The 14,063-nt window shown below is 40.8% G+C and overlaps 1 protein-coding gene across 1 annotated transcript; it reads left to right on the plus strand.

Annotated features, from left to right (window-relative positions):
• The first annotated feature begins 3,409 nt into the window (after positions 1-3,409).
• Positions 3,410-8,289, plus strand: LOC132778823 (replication protein A 14 kDa subunit-like). The gene is made up of 4 exons (XM_060782206.2): positions 3,410-3,756; positions 4,768-4,842; positions 6,104-6,212; positions 6,892-8,289. The coding sequence occupies exons 1-4, from the start codon at positions 3,658-3,660 to the stop codon at positions 6,963-6,965; spliced, it is 357 nt and encodes a 118-aa protein (XP_060638189.2). The 5' UTR covers positions 3,410-3,657; the 3' UTR covers positions 6,966-8,289.
• The last annotated feature ends 5,774 nt before the right edge of the window (positions 8,290-14,063 follow it).

Below are 14,063 nucleotides of genomic sequence, written 5' to 3' on the forward strand. Positions count from 1 at the left end.
GGCTCTAGACCCTTGCCCATCCTGGCTCATTAAATCTGCCAAAGAGGGGTTGGTTGATTGGTTTGTGTTGATCATTAACGCATCGTTGGAGCAAGGGATTTTTCCATCTAACTTGAAACAGGCTGTGGTTCGCCCACTCCTAAAAAAGTCGTCCCTTGACTCTACGGTGCTGAACAATTACAGACCAATCTCCAACCTTCCTTTTTTGGGTAAGGTGCTGGAGCAGGTGGTCGCCCTCCAGCTCCAGGGCTTCCTGGATGACATCAACTACCTGGATCGGGCACAGTCTGGTTTCAGGCCTGGTCATGGCACCGAGACAGCCTTGGTCGCCTTGGTGGATGACCTCCGTAGAGGACTGGACAGGGGGAGTGTGACCCTGCTGGTCCTCTTGGACATCTCAGTGGCTTTCGATACCATCGATAATGGTATCCTTCTGGGTCGGCTCTCTGGGATGGGCCTTGGGGGCATGGTTCTGTCGTGGCTCAGGTCCTTCCTGGAGGGACGAACCCAGATGGTGAAGCTGGGAGATGCCTGCTTGGACCCCTGGCCCTTGACCTGTGGGGTCCCGCAAGGCTCTATTTTATCTCCCATGCTTTTTAACATCTACATGAAACCGCTGGGAGAGGTCATCCGGAGTTTTGGAGTTGGGTGCCATCTCTACGCAGATGACGCACAACTCTACTACTCTTTTCCACCTAATTCCAAGGAGGCCTCTCGGGTGCTAGACGAGTGCCTGGCCGCTGTGTCCATCTGGATGAGGACGAACAAACTGAAGATCAATCCCGACAAGACAGAGGTCCTCCTGGTCGATCGCAAACCAGACCGGGGTATAGGGTGGCAACCTGTGTTGGACGGGGTTACACTCCCCCTGAAGCCACAGGTCCGCAGCTTGGGAGTCCTCCTGGACTCATCGCTCACGCTTGAGGCTCAGGCGTCGGCGGTGGCCGGGAGGGCTTTTGCACAACTGAGACTTGTGCGCCAGCTGCGCCCGTACCTCGCTAAGGCTGATCTGGCCGGGGTGGTCCATGCCTTAGTCACCTCTAGACTGGATTACTGCAATGTGCTCTACATGGGGCTGCCCTTGAAAACGGCTCGGAAATTCCAACGGGCAGCACCCAGGATGCTAACACGGGCCCATTACAGACAGAGGTCAACCCTTCTGTTTAAGGAGCTCCACTGGCTGCCGTTTATTTTCCGAGCCCAATTTAAGGTGCAGGTGCTTACCTACAAAGCCCTGAATGGTTTGGGACCACCCTACCTGCGAGACTGCATCACAGTCTACGAACCCACACGCTCACTCCGGTCATCAGGAGAGGCCCTGCTCGTGATCCCGCCCGCGTCGCAGGCATGCTTGGTGGGGACACAGGACAGGGCCTTCTCTGTGGTGGCTCCCCGCCTCTGGAATGCCCTCCCGAAAGATCTCAGACAGGCCCCTACCTTGGCGGTTTTCAGAAAGAACCTGAAAACCTGGCTGTTCCAATGTGCCTTCTCAGATTAGGAATCCCACCACCAAAGCCCAGAAGCACTTTAGTAGAATTAAGATCACCCTCACCGCACACTGCACTTATATTTTAACCCCATATCCCTCCGACACTTCAGCACGTTTAATCCTGTACCCTATTCCAGGCCGGCTCAGTTTTTAATGATGTCCTGTTGTATTGCTGCTGTTGTTGTTTTCTGCTTTAACTGTTTTATTTGCTATGTATTGTACTGTTGTATTGTGTTGGGCTCCGGCCTGTTGTAAGCCGCATCGAATCCCTTGGGAGATGCTAGCGGGGTACAAATAAAGTTATAATAATAATAATAATAATAATAATAATAATAAGTCTAGTCCAGAAGTGCCCTCAATTATTGGCACCCATAGGGATTGGTAGATGCCAGACAAATGTAGTTCCTAGTAGCTTGAGAATTATGCATGTATTTCAAATATTATTGAAAGCATTATGTGATTTTTTTTGGCAGTTGCTTGAGAGTTCTTGTTACTTAAGTTCCATTTAACTGACAGTCTACTATTATGCCTATGTAAACATTCCAGACCTAGCTACAGAGACAAGTAGGAGACAAGAGAGAATCCCTGCTTTATTAGAGCAGGCCTGGGCAAACTCCAGGTGTTTTGCACTTCAACTCCCACAATTCCTAACTGCCTACCAACATTCACACTTGCCTCCAACAGACAAGAGTTCTTTCTCCCACCCTGGACACCCCACAGACATATAACCCCCATTTTCCTAGTTTTCAACAGACCTCACAACCTCTGAGGATGCCTGCCGTAGATGCAGGTGAAACATCAGGAGAGAATGCTTCTGGAATATGGCAATACAGCCTGAAAAACTTACAGCAACCCAGTGATTCCAGTCATGAAAGCCTTCGACAATACAGCTACCAGCGGTTAGGCATTATGAGAGTTTGCCCAGGCCTGTATTAGAGGTGATGCAAAAAGCCTCAACAAGATCATTCTGAAACTTTTATCTTTTCATGCAAAATAACCAGAGAGAGAATGCCAAATGTGGTTTCCTCAAAGTAATGCAGATTAGCTGTACTATATAGACCAGGGGTCCTCAAACTTTTTAAACAGAGGGCCAGGTCACAGTCCCTCAAACTGCTGGAGGGCCGGATTATAATTTGGAGAGAAAAAAATGAATGAATTCCTATGCGCACTGCGCATATCTTATTTGTAGTGCAAAAACACTTAAAAACAATACAATAATTAAAATGAACAATTTTAGCAAATATAAACTTATTAGTATTTCAATGGGAAGTGTGGGCCTTCTTTTGGCTGATGAGATAGGATTTTTGTTGATGTTGTTGTGTGCTTTCAAGTCGTTTCAGACTTAGGTTGACCCTGAGCGAGGGCCGGATAAATGACCTTGGAGGGCCACATCCGGCCCCTGGGCCTTAGTTTGAGGACCCCAGATATAGACACACTACAAAATTGGGCTGCTTTCTAATATTGGGAAATACATCAACAGCTGCACTTTGGACCAGGCCTGGGAAAACTTGGGCCCTTCAGTTGTTTTGGACTTCAACTCCCACAATTCCTTAAGCGGCTGAGGGGGAAAAGGAAAGGGCCTGAGACTGCTAGGAATTGTGGGAGTTGAAGTCCAAAACAACTGAAGGGCCTAAGTTTGCCCAGGCCTGGTTAAAAACCTATTATTATTATTATTATTATTATTATTATTATTATTATTATTATTATATAAAACACATCAAACGAGGCAAGAAGGGGAAACGGAGAACGAGGCTTGTTGCTGAACTTGCTTGCTCACTTAGATTGAGAACTGTTCAGGCCACTAATGTCTGCGCATGCGCACCGAGGTGTCTGAAGCGGCTCAGTTGAGTGGGCGGGGTTATCTGTCTGCTCACAGATAACCCCGCCCACCAGGCACTTTGACTTTCGGCAGCCGCTAAACTTACAATACAGAACACCCTCTCTTCCGGTTTGCTAGCGAGACAGTTAAGAGACAGAACGCGAGGAACTTGAACGCCGCTCTGTTTCCGCGCCTGCGCACCTCAGACTCCGGCGCGCGCTGGTTCAATCAACTTGACTCGGACTTCCGTGGTTGCCTTGGCAACTGACCTGCGCGGCTCGAGGGAAGCGGAAGGAAGGAAGGAAGGACAGGTTTCCCGCCAATTGGGCTGTTTGATAAAGTTCTGATAATGGCGGACGTGCTGGACGGGCCCCGGGTTCGCGTGGCCACCAGTCAATTGGCGCAGTCCATCGGGAAGCCCGTTTGTTTCGTGGGGCGGCTGGAGAAGGTAAAGAAGAGAAACCTCAAATACTTGTGGCTCCCAATATTTCACATAAGGGATATTCAGCCTCTATTACTGAGCTCAAGTGCATGATGAGGAACACCTAATTTTTTCTAGATTCGATGAAAAAATAGTTCTGTACTAGCTGTCCCCTGCCAGGCGTTGCTGTGGCCCAGTCTGTGTATATGTGTTTTGTGTGTGTATATGTATGTGTATATATTTGTGTATGTGTGTATATATGTGCCAACCTTCCCTCTTTCTCTCCTATTTTCTTTCTCTCCGTCCTTCCCTCCCTCTTTCCTTCCTTCCTTCCCTCTTTCCTTCCCTCCCTCTTTTCCTTTTCCTTCTACTTTCCCTTTTTTCTTCCTTTTCTACCTGTTTCTTTCCTCCCTTCCTTTGCTCTTTGGTTTCACCGTTCCTTCTCTCCCTCCCTCCCTCCCTCCCTTCCTTCCTTCCTCTTTCTCTCTTTCGTTCCTCTCTTCCTTCCCTCTTTCCTTCCTTCTTTCACTTTTTTATTTCCTTCCTTCCTTCTCTCCTTCCCTCCTTCTTTCACTCATTTTCGCCCTCATTCCAGGCCCAGCAACATTCCAGCCCTTCCTTCCTTCCTTCCTCCCTCCCTCCCTCCCTCCTTCCTTCCTGTGTACATGTGTTTTGTGTGTGTTTATATGCATATATGTGTGTGTAAAATTTGTGTATTTGTGTATGTGTTTGCCTATATATATGTGGTTTTGCACATTTATTGTAATGGGGTTTTTTTTGCCTTTTCGGTCTCTTTTGCCAATTTTTTTCCAGTGTTTTATGAGTGATTCTCGCTCGTAGGCCTGATAGGTGTATTGTGTCCAAATTTGGTATCAATTCGTCCAGTAGTTTTTGAGTTATGTTAATCCCACAAACAAATATTACATTTTTATTTATATAGATTTATGTTATTTATGTGTTATGTCCAGAGTTAAGTTTTTAAAAATCTATATGTAAGTAAAATTATTCTGAAAGTGAAATGTCTTAAAATCTTCGCAGATCCATCCATCTGGGAAATACTTCTTTCTGGCTGATGGAGAAGGGAAAACAGCAACCATTGAGATGAGCACACCTGTAAGTCTGGGCTTCCTTTGGGAGGTCTTTCTGTTAAGAACTTTTTTGAGGGGTGTTAAGTATCTAGATATTAATTTTGAAAGTGGAATATATTGATGCTGGTCTGGTTGGATTCGTTCATGAGACAAAGGGTGCATCTACACCAGACATAGGCAAACTTCAGCCCTCTGGGTGTTTTGGACTTGAGCGTTCTTGCTGCTTGAGTTCTGTTTAACTGAGAGTCTACTGTTATGCCTATGTACGCATTCCAGGCCCAGCTACGGGGACAAGAAGACAGGAGAAAATCTAGACAGGACCAGTTAACCCTTCCTAACAAAGGATTCCCCCAGACAGGAAGCAGTCAGGGCTTTGAAGCTGCAAGGCTATTCAGTGCTAATCAAGGTGGCCAATTGCAACATTCACACTTGCCACAAGCAGACAAGAGTTCTTTCTCCCACCCTGGGCATCCCACAGATATATAAACCTCACTTGCCTAGTTTACAACAGACCTCACAATTTCGGATGATGCCTGCCATAGATGTGGTTGAAACATCAGGAGAAAATGACTCAGGAACATGGCCTTACAGCCCGGAAAACTCACAGCAACCCAGTGATTCCAGCCATGAAAGTCTTCTCTCTGGAGCTTTGTTAAACAGAGGCTGGATGACCACACAGAGGTGTTTTGACTGTGCCTTTTTGCCTGGAGAAGGGGCTTGGACTGGATGCCCCCTGACAGTCTCTTCCAGTGGAGTCTCCTTTTCTGGAGGTTTATGAACTGAGGCTGGATGGCCATCTGTTGAGAGGGTATTGACTGTGCCTTCCTGGCTGAAGAGGGTTGGACGTCAGGAGAGAATGATTCTAGAACATGGCCATACAGCCCAAAAAACTTACAGCAACCTAGTGATTCCGGTCATGTTACCCTTCGACAACACAATCCTTGCTTTATTAGAGGCAGTACAAAAAGGCCGAACAAGATCATTCCGAACCTTTTATCGTTCCCATGCAAAATAGCCACAGAGAGGATGCCAAATGTGAAATTTCCTCAAAGTATTGCAGAACTATCAGTTGTACTATATGGATACATTGGTCTGCTTTCTAGCATTGGGAAATACACCAACAGCTAAACTTTGGACCAGACATGGGCAAACTTGGGCCCTCCATATGTTTTGGACTTCGACTCCCACAATTCCTAACAGCTGGTAAACAGAGAAAGTAGATAAGGTGTGGATGTTTAAGGTGCTTCTGAAGTTCCAAATAATAACTGCTTGATTTGCATTGGCAGCTAGAAGAAGAGATTTCTGGAGTCATTGAAGTAGTTGGAAGAGTTACAAAACAAGTAAATGTTCTGTGTGCTACATACACTCAATTCAAAGAAGATAAAAATGCATTTGGTAAGTGAATTACTTTGTTTTTGTTTTGCAAAATATATCTTTTTAGGGTTGCCTGTGTGTGTGTTCATGCCCTCCAAGGACATTTACCCAGCCCCCACCCTAAACTTTAAATTTAGGGTTTCCCTAAGTGTGAAATGACTTGAAGGCACACAAGTCTTAATTAACTTGACCATCTCATCAGCCAAAAAAGCAGGCCCATGCTTCACATTGAAATACTGGTAAATAGGTATTAGTTTAAATTGTTTTTCATTTGAAATATTGTATTGTTTTTTCATTACTTTTTTGCACTACAAATAAGATATGTACAATGTGCATAGGAATTAGTTAATTTTTGCAAACTATACTCCAGCTCCCAAACAGTCTGAGGGACCGTGGCACTCTGCTTAAAAAGATTGAGGACCCCTGCTCTAAGGTGTTTAGGCTAACCAATAATTCATTTTTAACAAACCACTAGGCCTCACAAAATAAACAGTCCAAAAGATATTTCTTCTAACGGAAATGTTTTGACTTTGCTGTAAAGAGTGATCCATCCATGTACATTATTTAGAATTAGTAATTCATAGACTTACTTTGACTCTTTTAAAAAAGTGAAAGGAGGAATGTAGTTAGTATCGGGTCACCTGGGTGCAGTGTATTTCTATTTGCACTAGTGAACTTATTTTTCTGTTTCTTGTTTCAGATCTTGCATTATATAGCGAAGCTCTGAAAATTATTCATGACTTTCCGGAATACTATCCTTACGGTACTGACTGATGCCTTTCATAATAACAAAGTGAACAATTATATATTTAATGAAGAACTTCCCAAGAATGAAAAACCTATCCTTAAAATTCATTTGGGACAACCTGCGTGCCTATGATATTGTTGGATTTTGTGGACTTAAATTATGGTGCAGTGGTGATGTAGAAGAATAAGGGCAGAAACTTCTCAGTGGATGAGCATTTAATGTCAGATTACAACTCTGCAAGATGTCTCTGTAAATACATGACAAGATACAAAGCTCCTATTCTGTTTGCTTTGTTTTCATTTTGAAATAATACATGGAAAGTATCAAGAAATTATGAAGAACAATTTTATTTAATAGGCAGTACTCCTGTAGAAACCTGGCTATCATGTTAGATTAAGACGAATGGACAATTTAAATAGTAGATACCAAAGTTTTGAAATCAGTATTAATGTCTGGGAAGTGAAGTAAAAGCATAATACAAACAATTCAAAATATTAAGTTTTCCAAAGGTACTCCTGTTTTTGGAAAGGAAACAGGATGGAATTTACTGCTTGTATAATTTAGCCTTCATTTGAATTTTTTTTAAAAAGTTCCCTGTGGAGTGGAAAGAAGTTGACTAGGATGTTGAGTATTTATCACATCTTTAATGAAGATTTATTATCAAAGTTATTAAATTATTTTTACACTTGTTGATTGTCCAGAACATGGTATTGGGCATTTCATAAGCATATTAAAAACAATATTCTAAACAAAAAAAATTGTTAACATTGTTAAATATTTGAGAATACATAGTAAGAACTACTGCTTGAAACTGGGAATAGTCCAGCCCCCGAATAGGGAAATAAAATCTAAGAGGCATCACTTCAAAAACATCGCTGCAATATTCCAAATAATGGACAGGTGACTTCAGTGACTTAATGTTGAGAGGATGTCAAATTGGAATGTGAAGTAGTAGAGTATACATCGAAGCATGAGATACAAAAATGCACCTGCAATGTAAGCAACAGATAAGGGGGGTCTGTCGCACAGGAACCTGAATGGGTGAAATGTTTAACTTAAAGTTCGGAAGTGCCGTCACTGGTGTTTATACTTACCCCTGAGAATGTAGAGGATTAGATATGAGGCAAAATTTGACTCTGGAATTTAGTAACCCTCACGTTCCAAATAAAGATTACATTATTATTTTACGAAAGAATTGAAATGCTTAATTTGTGTCCTACCTTGAATTGTTACCTTATAGACAGCTATAGCAATGTGTTTTGAAGAATGGACTGTCAAGAGCTAAATCAATAGCAAATATATGTTTGCATGAGATGACTGATTGAAAAATAAAGACATTGGCTAAAGAAACAGTCTAAAGTTTTGTCATAAATATCCACTGAAAGTAGGAAAGGTCTATGGGTGTTAAATTACTACTGAATTAAGCTAATGTCATTTCTTTTGAAGTGAGAGCATCAATTTACATCTGAGAGAAATTGAGATAGGTGCATAAGATAAGGAAACTTTAGGTCCCTGAAAATGACTTATTCCTATTACTGCTGCTCTTTCCAAGACAGTTTTAACTCCTTAAATGGCAAGCACCAGTTTGGGTTGGAAATATAATAAGTGGCAAAGTGGAGGTAGCATTGCATTGGCTTTTAGCTCATAAGATTCCAATGACTGAAAGCATTAGCTATCCGATAATAAGAATTATTCAATATAGCCCCCTTCTGTGTTGCTTGAGAGATGTGAAATGACAATAGTAATCAAAACTGCAAAAAAAATATCAAACTTTTTATTTGTTTCTAGAGCAAAAGAGAGCTGTTTTCTTACAAAAGTGGTTCAGTATCAGATTATGTGTAACAAAATATCAGTTATTTACCTTCACACTAATAAAATTAGTGTGGTTTGAGTTAAAAGAGACAGTAAGACTGGAAAAACAAAAGTCTCATATTAAATAATTAGGAAGCAAAAAAAGTGTAGAAATCAACATTTAAGATGATATAATATTTTGGCTAAAAGTTATTTATTGTATTGCCATTGGTAGGTGAAGATTTGGGAGTTTCGTTAATTTGTATAACCCAAATGTGTATCTGGTCAATAATTTGGATTGGTCAAATATAATAGTAGTTATTGTCATAATACAAAAAAAAAAATGTTTTCACACCATTTAAGTGAGGCTTCCATATGAGAAAATGGCTCATGATCTCCTCACCCTAAATTTCATTATGCCATTTGCTGTAAGTGCTTACATCAGGTTAATAGTTCAATTCCATTTTCTTTCTTTTCTCTACATTGTTGTCTGGTCTTTTTTACATTTTGTTGAAAACGCTAATAACATTCTTTAAAAAAATAGTTTGATTCCAGCACAAGTGTGAACATTTAAGATTATGAGCCAAAATGATGTTGTTGCTACAATTCTTAATTCCATCTAAGCCCTTAATATTCAGGTGCAATCTGAGAGATGCTAGAGTAGCAGGCAAATTTCTCGGGATTGTCACAAAATGTTTAGTCTGACAGCTATGGTCCCATTTAATACCTGTGTAACAGTACCCTCATGGAACCCTGTATAGTTTATTTCTAAATACACATCCATAGGAGTGCTCTGTACATAAGGCAGAATTCCTCTTGCATCCATTTACTAAGGATTTTTTTTAGCCAGTTACCTAAGAGTAGCCTGATAAAAACCAGATTATCTTGGTTAATATTGATTTAGCCATAATTGTGACTTTGAAAATGTTACAAACAAAAATGGGAATGACATCGTAAGTTATCATGATATAGGATGCGATATAAATATTTCAATAAAATCAACCAAGATTAGGATATTCATTTGACTTTAAGGATTAACCTTGAATTAAACGAAGTGCTTCTGAAAGCCACAAGGTGGAGTTCAGATCCACTTTTACATTTGCAAATATTGGTTCTAGATATTTACTATCTTATTAATGCAACTTCTCTTTTTTTATCTGGCAAAATGGTACATAAAATATGAACATAAAACATTTAGAAGTTAAGAGGCCGCACAAAGCCAGTCTCTATATTAACCCTTTATGCAGTGGCTGCTCAATTTTCATAGAGCCATTCATGGAAAGACGCAAATGAAGGTAGCATTTCCTGGACCATCTGGAGACCAGTGTTAGACTTCTACAGCAATGACTAAAACAGAAAATGACCAATATTCCCTATAGTGACTGAATTTTTAATAAGGTTTTTTTTTTTAATCTGAGTATATTTTGGGGGCAGGGATGGAACTGCAGTTCTGATTTTGTTGGACCCCAGTTCCCATTAGCCCTAACACATAGCCAATGACCAGGAATACTGGGAGTTTCAGTCCTACAACATCAGTCCTACAATGCTGATATTCACTACTTCTCAGGCATTCATTGAAACATTATAGATAATATGGCTGTTGCTTAGTTTTTCTTCATCAAGCAGTGTCCCTAGATAGAGTCCCTAGATAGCAAACAAGGACATAGGCTCAAATACAGGATGCTGGCTGAAAGTACACTATTCATTTATCAAAAAGTAAATGGCAATGAACTTGTTTGTAAAACAACCTCCCAGAAAAGCTGTGTGTAATGCTTCCATCCAGATTTCCAAATGTGGCGGAATGCCTAACCACTCAGAATTCAACTTAGGCTACTAAAATAAAATACATGTGAGGTCTCTGCATGCAAGGAACCTTCATTTGCATCAAGACGAGTTATTTATTTCAGAACCATTATATAATATACTTCCCCACTGGACCTTTCAGCTCAAATTGGTTTACAGTTTATTTATTCTCCAGTTTGCTGATCCAGTGCTCTGCAAGGTAAGATATCCTGACTAAAGTAGTAATATCAACCAGCAATATGAATGCAAAGAAACTGGAAATAAAGTTATTATAATGGCAGTTAGACTGTACAATCTGTGTTATATTAAACTGGTGTCTTTAGAAATGAATGTGCTATTAGGTGAAGTTCAGCAATGCTATATGAGTTTTGAGAAAAAGTGAAATTTATTTGTTGAGACCTTTTCATAGCATCATAAACATGTTCATCTAACCCACAAGTTCTAAAATTGGCTATAAGATAACTCAGGGACTCAAGGTGACTTACAATGTTGCCTCTGAAAATCCTGCAAATCTCTTGGGAAGATAGGCAGACATGTCAGTGTGCTGGAAGAAGCAAAGACCATTAGCATTGAAGTGATGCTCCTACACTATCAACTCTGCTGGAGTGGCCACGTTGTCCGAATTCCTGATCATAGCCTCCCAAAGCTGTTACTATACTCCCAACTCAAGAACGGAAAACAGAATGTAGATCAACAGGAAAAGAGATTTAAAGACGGGCTTAAAGCTAACCTTAAAAACTGTGGCATAGACACTGACAACTGGGAAAGCCTGGCTCTTGAGTGCTCCAATTGGAGGTCAGCTGTGACCAGCAGTGTTGTGGAATTTGAAGAGCCATGAATGGAGGGCAAAAAGGAGAAACATGCCAAGAGGAAGGCGCAACAAGCCTTCACCTGGAAACCAATGTCCTCACTGGAAGAATATGCAGGTCAAGAATAGGTCTCCACAGTCACCTACGTATCCAACGCCAAGACACTACACTTGGAAGGCCATTATACTTGGACAACGAGGGATCGCCTAAGTCACATTTATGTATTTACTCATATTAGTTTGCTTCATTTTTTTCAAATATGTTCTTAAGACAAGATAAAATTTAAAACAACATTGTAAAGCAACAGTAAAGATAAAAGCTAATAAAATAAACAGAACAATCTTTGAAATAAAGCACTGAGAATCTGTTTTAAGCATACTAAAACCCTGTTAGAGTGTATTATCTGATTATCAAAGGAATCCTATGCAAATTTGTGTTATGTAGGGATTGATTTATTAGTATGCATGAGGGATTAATATCTATTATTAGCAGGAACAACCTCCAGGCATTTAATTTATCATATTTGTCACTATGTGGGAAAAACACTCTGTCCTTTGCCTTTGGGCTCTGGCTGTTATTATGAACTCTTCAATGTGTGGACAAAACAGAAGGAAGCCAAATTCCCTAGCAAGAGGAAACAATCTCCTGGGTAAAGCTACTTTCCTATAATTTGTTTTAAACGATGTGAAATGTTTGTCTTTTTAAACCTTTTTTTTTTTAGATTTACACAATATATGATGGCTCAATGCAATACCTAGATGAGGTATTCCAGATGGTACTATATTGTGGGGAAAGGTTAAGGACATTTTAAAGCCAGGCATATCCACAAGCCTTGCATCTAAATGCAAACCCCACTATCCTGTCTGAACAGAAGAAACTGCAGTCTTCCAGATGTTACTGTGTCAAAACTCCCATCAGCTGTAGCCATGAGGTGTAATGAGGAATACATGAGTTACAGTCCAGCATCTGGGCGCAACACAAAATGACATGGCGGGCTGGATTTGGTCCACGGACCTTGAGTCAGGCACATGTGGCTTAGGCAAAAGAAAAGCAGGTGTAATTAGGTCAAAAGACCTGAAATGTTAAAAGTTGTAGAAGATCAAATGTCATCCTAAGAGCCCTAAAGAGAGTGCAAGAAGTGAAGGAAGAAGAAAGTTGTCTTACTTGTTTTGGCCAGAGAAATTAGAAAAGAATTATAATAAGGAAGAGTATTTTAGTAAGATAGACATAACATGTTGTTGTTGTTCATTCGTTCAGTCGTCTCCGACTCTTCGTGACCTCATGGACCAGCCTACGCCAGAGCTCCCTGTCGGCCGTTGCCACCCCCAGCTCCCTCAAGGTCCCTCAAGACATAACATAGGCCTGCAAAAATAAAGGCCATAAAACTTTAAAACATATTATGCTAGTTTTGACATTCTTAGGCCCCTTCTACACTACCATATACAATCCAGATTATCTGCTTTGAACTGGATTGTATGGCAGTGTAGACTCATGTATCCGAACATATCCTCCCCTATAACCACTTTGGAGATTAAGATAATTTGGGGAAGCTCTGCTCTCAGTCCCGCCTTCTTCGCAAGTCCAATTGGTGGGAATGGGAGACAGGGCCTTCTCAGTGGCCCCTCGACTGGAATTCACTCTCCAGCAACATCAGATCAGCCTCCTCCCTTCTCACCTTCAGAAGGAAAGTAAAACCTGGCTCTGGGACCAGGTTTTCAGAGATTAGTGTAGTGCAATATAGACTGGATTATATGCAATGATTATGAAATTGGCCTTGGACCACGATCTTTGGATGGCGTGATTTTAATACTGAATGTAAAATTTTAAGTGCTTAACTTATATTAATTTTAACTCAACTGATTTTAAGTTTTTAATGTTTGTATGTGTTGCAAAGCAATGAATAAATGCCGCATGTAAGCCGCCTTGAGTCCCCTTCGGAGTAGAGAAAGACAGGGTATAAATAGGGTAAAAGTCCCTTTGACTTTTGCCAGTGAAGTTGCAAAAGTGAAGTTCCTTTTATGCCTTGCTTTCCGGTTTTCAATATGGAACATCCAGCAGTAATTGTACTGTTTTCCTCACACCTCATTGGGGCCCTGTTGTATGGGTTTGCAAGTGGGTAGGTGTTTTCAGTTTTCCACATGAACAGACACAATATAGAAGTTTCTGGATCCTGTGCCACCACCTGCTGGTAACATGTGCCATATTTGTGCTTCTCAGTGCAAACATCAACTCTCTTAGAGAGAGAAGGGAAAGATATGAGTATTCTTCTTCAACTTTATTCTGACCTAAGACAAGGTTTTATTTTTAAAATCAAGGGGTAATGAACTGTAAATGTACTTGGAATTGAAACAAACAATACAGAAGAACTATTTATCCTGTCAGACTGGAAGGTCATCACGTTTTTGTCATGGCGACCTCAAATGGTGTTTGAACAAGGAACTTAATTTACTCTCTGACTCTAGAAACGGTTGAATGCAACCTTTGTTTCTAGGCTTTTGTGCTCATATTTTGTTGTCATTCAGCCAAACAGGCAAGCACTTGTTCACTACAATAATTCAGAAATCAGTTGCTAGACATCTGCAGGAAGAGGGCTTAAGATCCAACATCTTCAAATGGAGGTATGACAGTAACTACTTTGGCTGATGTGATCTCTCTAAAAAAAACATTTCTCAAATCAAGCACCCCAACTGAAGAATTTTTGAGGTGCTAACGATTGGGTTT

This window comes from Anolis sagrei, chromosome 6 (assembly GCF_037176765.1).
Source record: "Anolis sagrei isolate rAnoSag1 chromosome 6, rAnoSag1.mat, whole genome shotgun sequence".
NCBI lineage: Eukaryota > Metazoa > Chordata > Lepidosauria > Squamata > Dactyloidae > Anolis > Anolis sagrei.

Bases quoted from the DNA above. Each gene is read 5' to 3' on its own strand.
- LOC132778823 (XM_060782206.2), top strand. From the start codon at position 3,658: ATGGCGGACGTGCTGGACGGGCCCCGGGTTCGCGTGGCCACCAGTCAA. The intron at 3,757-4,767 runs GTAAAGAAGAGA...AAATCTTCGCAG, and splicing joins TCGTGGGGCGGCTGGAGAAG to ATCCATCCATCTGGGAAATA. The intron at 4,843-6,103 runs GTAAGTCTGGGC...TTGCATTGGCAG, and splicing joins CCATTGAGATGAGCACACCT to CTAGAAGAAGAGATTTCTGG.